The 5,088-nt window shown below is 48.4% G+C and overlaps 1 protein-coding gene across 1 annotated transcript; it reads right to left on the bottom strand.

Moving 5' to 3' along the window:
* Nucleotides 1-551: 551 nt before the first annotated feature.
* Odf4 (outer dense fiber of sperm tails 4) lies at nt 552-4,793 on the bottom strand. The gene is made up of 5 exons (XM_042054882.1): nt 4,747-4,793; nt 4,330-4,631; nt 1,376-1,555; nt 971-1,105; nt 552-781 (listed from the first exon to the last, which is right to left on the bottom strand). Exons 1-5 carry the CDS (start codon nt 4,791-4,793, stop codon nt 552-554), a joined length of 894 nt encoding a protein of 297 aa, XP_041910816.1.
* Between the last annotated feature and the right edge of the window lie 295 nt (nt 4,794-5,088).

Raw genomic sequence — 5,088 nt, 5'->3', positions numbered from 1 at the left:
TGCTTTTTTCAACCAGATGCATGTGTTGCTTGGCTTGTTATATTTTAATTCTTGTTTTTGAGGCTATAGTGTCACTATGGAGCTCAGGCTGGTCATCCATCCCCCTGCCTTAGCCTCCTGGGATTACAGGCATGAGTATATAGACTCATTCCTATACCAAGCCTGGCTAAGTTTACTTTTCTTTTTCTCTTTCCATTGCTGTTGTGTCAAACTCAAATTCATATGAATGCGAGGAAAGTGTTCCAGCACGGAGTCCCTCCTACCTTCGCACAGGTATGCTATGGTAAGAGCCTGGACGGGTAGGTTTAGGGACCGAAGGGTATCACAAAGTTCATAGACGGGAAGAACTGGAAAGCAAACATAACAACAAATTTTGCTTTTCTCTCTTCCTCTCCCTCCTCCTCAACGACCACCACACATGATGAAGAAGGGGTGGACAATTTATTCCACATCACCACCCAAGCTACAGACAAGGCCAAGTTGAGGGAGAGGAATGCAAAGCTGGTCCCCAAATCCTCCTGTGCTCATTCTTTGTCATGGTGAGGACAGACTTAGCCCAGAATGGCTGGGTAGGGTCCTGAGAAGCTTTTAGATAAACCTAACGGTTGTTGCTTTTCCTTCTGCTTATCAGGATCGGGGATGTCCTCTTGGCTGTTGGAGGGCTGTTCAGTGCTCTTAAGAGACCCTTGCAATGCACTGTTGCCAGGTCTGTTGAAGATGGAGGAGGAGCTGTCCGTTATCAGTCTCCAGAAGTTTTTATGGTTGAGGTAGCAAAGGATCCCTGGGGGGGGACACAAGAAAAAGGGGGAAGCAGAGAGCTGCATGGAAGGTGACGGGTGAGGTGAGCCAAGGGGAAGGTTAAGTCCCTATGGACCCTTGTGGTGGGCGTGAAGCAGGGGAGAGGTCGCCTGCCCCTCCTTCCACACGTCCTCTGCTCTGACCCACCCCAGGACTCTCCCTAGCCACTCACCACAGGCGAGATACAGGACGAACACCAGCCAACCAATGAAATAGCTCCACCCGATGGGGACCGATATGTTCTTCTTCAGCTCGTAGATCCAGAGGTTAACAGGGAACAACAGGAGGGTGAGGAAAATGAAGGAGACTGGGAGGCAGGAGTGGAGAGATCTTACTCTCACCTAAGAATCGCGCAGGAGTGCCGCCTCATCTGCTGAGCTACAGCCCCCAACCACTCACACCGCTCACAGCGAGTCCTTGCCCTCCTGACTCCAGGGTTCCAGACATAGTTTATCTCCACTCTCACTGCTCTCCTCCCAGCACCCCAAACGCTCGCTCCACCCCCAGAGAAGAGGGAGACATGCCCAGGATGATGTGGGTTAGGGAATTAAGAACCTTTTTCAGAGCTGGGGGGCACCTTCACAGAAGCTCAGGATGATCCCAATCAAGCCAAAGAAAGGCATTCTCTGCAGGTGCAGGCGGGGCAGGTACGGCAGGTGCAGCCAGGCGGTGAGGGCAAAACCCAGCCCCACGGCCAGGGTGAAACTTATCTTAGCTATCCCCAAAACTGGATGGTTTGTCCACAGCTTATAATTGTCTGGGAAAAAAAATAACAAAACAGGAACTCAGGATTCACAAACATGAATTGCAATCAAATCAACAAACATGAGGGAAACACTGGGGTTATTCAAAACCAAAGAAATGCAGAGTTAACATCATAGAACAAAACTTTCACTCAAGTAAGACTCCTGATCTGGAGACTGCTTGGCAGTCCCAACCACTTGAACATATGAACAAGAGTCAGGTGGCTCACCCCTGTGAGCTCAGCACCGGCAACAGGAAGGCCAAGGTAGGAGGATGGACCTGGGTTTGAGGCTAGCTTGAGTTACATGGTGAGTTACAGACCAGGCTGGACTACAATGTAATGTTTCAAAAAAATAAAGATAGCCAGGTGTGGTGACTCACACCTTTAATACCAGCACTAGAGAGGCAGAGGTGGTCCGATTTCTGTGAGTTCAGCCTGATCTACATAGTGAGTTCCAGGACAGCCAGAGCTGCATAGTGAGACCCTGTTTCAAAAAACTGAAAAAACTAGAAAAATTTAAAAAGCCAGGCATGGTGGTACATGTCTTTAATCCCAGCATTCCAGAGGCAGGCAAATCTCTGTTAAATTCAAAGCCAACCTGACACACACACACACACACACACACACACACATATATATATATATATATATATATATATATATATATATAATACATAGCAAGTTCCAGGACAGCCAGGGCTACAGAGAAACCCTATCTCAACAAAACAAAACAAAAGAAAACAAAATCGGGACACAAATAGCAATTCTCAAAAGAAAAAATGTGCAAATTGTCAACAGACTTACAAAAGCTTTAGTGGCTCTCCCTTTTCAAAAGAAATCTTGCAGATGCTCTTAGAATTTTAGACCCTGAAGCTTGGAATGAGTGGTAACTGGCCAGTTTCTGAGGTTGCCTTCAAAACATCTTACCTTTGTCCCCACGCAAAGTGACTGGCTTCTTTTGAATGAGTCTAATTTTGTTAGTGACCACGGCATCATGGGCCACGCCTTTCAGGTTGCTCCTTTCCTGGCATGACCACATGTTTTTCAAACCCTTTACTCTGTTTTCCCACTCCCAAGTCTCACTACAATCTGCCTAAAAGAAGCCAGATTCCTCCGGCAGACCAGTTCCAACCGCTTCCTTCCACGTGAGCAGATGTGGTCACAGCGATGACCCCCACCCCCACTCTTTTGTTGCCTCTTCATCTCCGTGGCTAATGACCCGATGGAAACAACGTAAAGTGAAAAGATTTATTTTGGCTCTTGGCTTCAGGATTCAATCCCTGGCCACCTGGCTCTCGACAGCGGGGCTGTCATGGTGGCAGGAGCATGGGGCAGAAGCTGTCAGAAGCACAGATTCATCACTTGTTAGAAGACAGAAAGCACTAGATGTGCTGGCGCCCACCCTTAATCCCAGCACGTGGGAGGTAGAGGCAGGAGGATCTCTGTGAGTTCTTGTCCTGTTGTATAAAGCGAGTTCCAGGACAGCCCCTAGGGCTACACAGAGAACCCATCTCCAAAAACCAAAAACGAAACCGAACAAAAAAGCAATAAGTGTATAAGTCAAGTGTGCTGGCTCATGCCTGTAATACCAGGTCTCAGGGGGCTAAATACGGCTGCCAGTTCAACGTCCTCCTGGGCTACAAAAAGAATAGCTTGGACTACAGACTGAGGCCCAGGCTCAATTAAAAAGAAAGAAAAAAAAAAAAGAACAAACAAAAACCAAGCAAACAGTAAAGAATACATACAACAATGTAAAACCTATTTAAAGCTTCCTCTGGGGATGTGACTCAGTGTGGCGCTCAGTGTGTGCGGGGGAACTAGGCTCAGTTCACAGCACCACAGAGCAAGAGACATAGAATCCCATATCTGCCTTTATGAAGCTTATGCTCTCTCCTGTATGTGAAAAGCACTCAAATATTGCCATTTCATGTGGCAGGACCCTGAGCAACATACTAAATCTAAGCTCCAACCTTCCCATCTACAAAATAACGTCAATTATCTCTGCCTCTTGTGGCCGGTGGACAATTCGGCTGGAAAAATAGCAGGCCATAGATGATATTTTTTGTTATTCCACATTTGTCCTTAAAAAGCTATATGCTCTAGACCTGCTTTTGGCTTATGTGAAGGAGACTGAACAGGTGGAGACCGGCGTCCAGAGCTGGACCCTTCTGAAGTGGTGAGGGCAACTGCACGAAACGGAACTTGACTCAGAAATCAATTCAGGAAAGGAAGCCAACAATCAAGGGGAAGTGCAGAACTGAACCACAGAAGCATGATGTCAGACAGAAGGGAAGGAAAAACGGCAGGAACTGGGGAACGATTGCAAGAGAACATTCAGGGGGTCATCTCAGGGCTCTGGGTACAAAAACTAGGGGCACAGCACCGCCCAGGTGAAAGGTGATATCGAGCAGAAATGATCCAGACATCTCTCAAAATTCTGCATAGCAGCTTTGACTGTCTTGGAACTCTTTCTGTAGAGCAGGCTGGCCTAGAGTTCACAGAGATCTGCCTGCCTCTGTCTCCCAAATGCTGGGATTAAAGGTGTGCGCCATTACCATCCGGCTCATCTTGACATTCTTAAAGCAAAACCCTTTGGGCTTGACCCAAAGAGATGACATCTTCTACTGGGTTAGGTGAATTAACCAAAGAAAGAACATGATCACTACCCATGCCAACAAAGCCATCTTGCAGTCCAAATGAAGATGGCTGATAGGAGGGAACAAGACTGTGGGGGCCATCACTGAGGTCAAGGCAGGCTGAACCTGGGCTGGGGTGAAGGGACTCACCTTTCCCACTGTCTGAGCTGGAGCAGCTTTTAGATATGCAGGTGTACAGGAGCCCTGTGGACATCATATGGATCGAGGTGTAGAGTCTATTGGTGATGTTTTTGGGGTAACGCTGAAGGAAACGACTCTTAGAGAGGTACAGCCATTTTTTGGAGAATACCATGACCAGAAGCAGGAGGAAGGCCACCAGGCTGAATTCGGAGGCCACCACCTGGGCTATCCAGCGGGAGCTGTGCGTAATTCTCCACTGAAAGGGCAACTGGGAGTTGCGGCGTTGCTCCGAAAGTGACCGCCTGTTTCTGCTGGGAGAAGGAACAGAAGTCCTTCACTGCCCAGCCTACCCCTCCTCCAAGCCCCTCCCGGCCTCCTTCTCTTCCTAGACCTCTGATGCCTACTCTCTCTCATCTCCACACTTACCTGGTTCTTATTGTCTCGATCTCTTCCTCAGTCAAATCAGTTTCCATCACAGGCCCAGTGTCAGAGGAAGAATGAGGGAGCCTCTTTTCATGCACCTGACCTTCAGATCCAAGAGAAGGCCTCACCCCATTCCACTGAGCAGGCCCTAACTGCCATGGAATATTGCTGGGGAGCAGTGAGATGGGGGATGGGCTGTGGATTCAGCTCCAACCCTTTCTTGAAGTTCTATTCCTCTGGCTCCAGCCCCCTAACTGTGACTCAGACAGGATGCCCTCTCCTGGCTGCTGCCTCCCTTTACCCAAGGTGATGAATTCTGAGAGAGCCCGTTTCTCTTCCCTAACC

Source organism: Arvicola amphibius, chromosome 4 (assembly GCF_903992535.2).
Source record: "Arvicola amphibius chromosome 4, mArvAmp1.2, whole genome shotgun sequence".
In the NCBI taxonomy this organism is placed as follows: Eukaryota; Metazoa; Chordata; class Mammalia; order Rodentia; family Cricetidae; genus Arvicola; species Arvicola amphibius.
Note: the sequence above shows the minus strand (reverse complement) of the source record. Positions and strands in the feature narration are given on the sequence as shown.

What these genes read in the sequence shown, in the direction of transcription:
- Odf4 (XM_042054882.1), bottom strand. Translation starts at nt 4,793, where the DNA reads ATGGAAACTGATTTGACTGAGGAAGAGATCGAGACAATAAGAACCAG. An exon ending in ATCGAGACAATAAGAACCAG is followed by an intron (nt 4,632 to 4,746) that starts GTAAGTGTGGAG and finishes TCCTTCTCCCAG; the next exon opens with CAGAAACAGGCGGTCACTTT. An exon ending in CATCCTGAGCTTCTGTGAAG is followed by an intron (nt 1,106 to 1,375) that starts GTGCCCCCCAGC and finishes CCTGCCTCCCAG; the next exon opens with TCTCCTTCATTTTCCTCACC.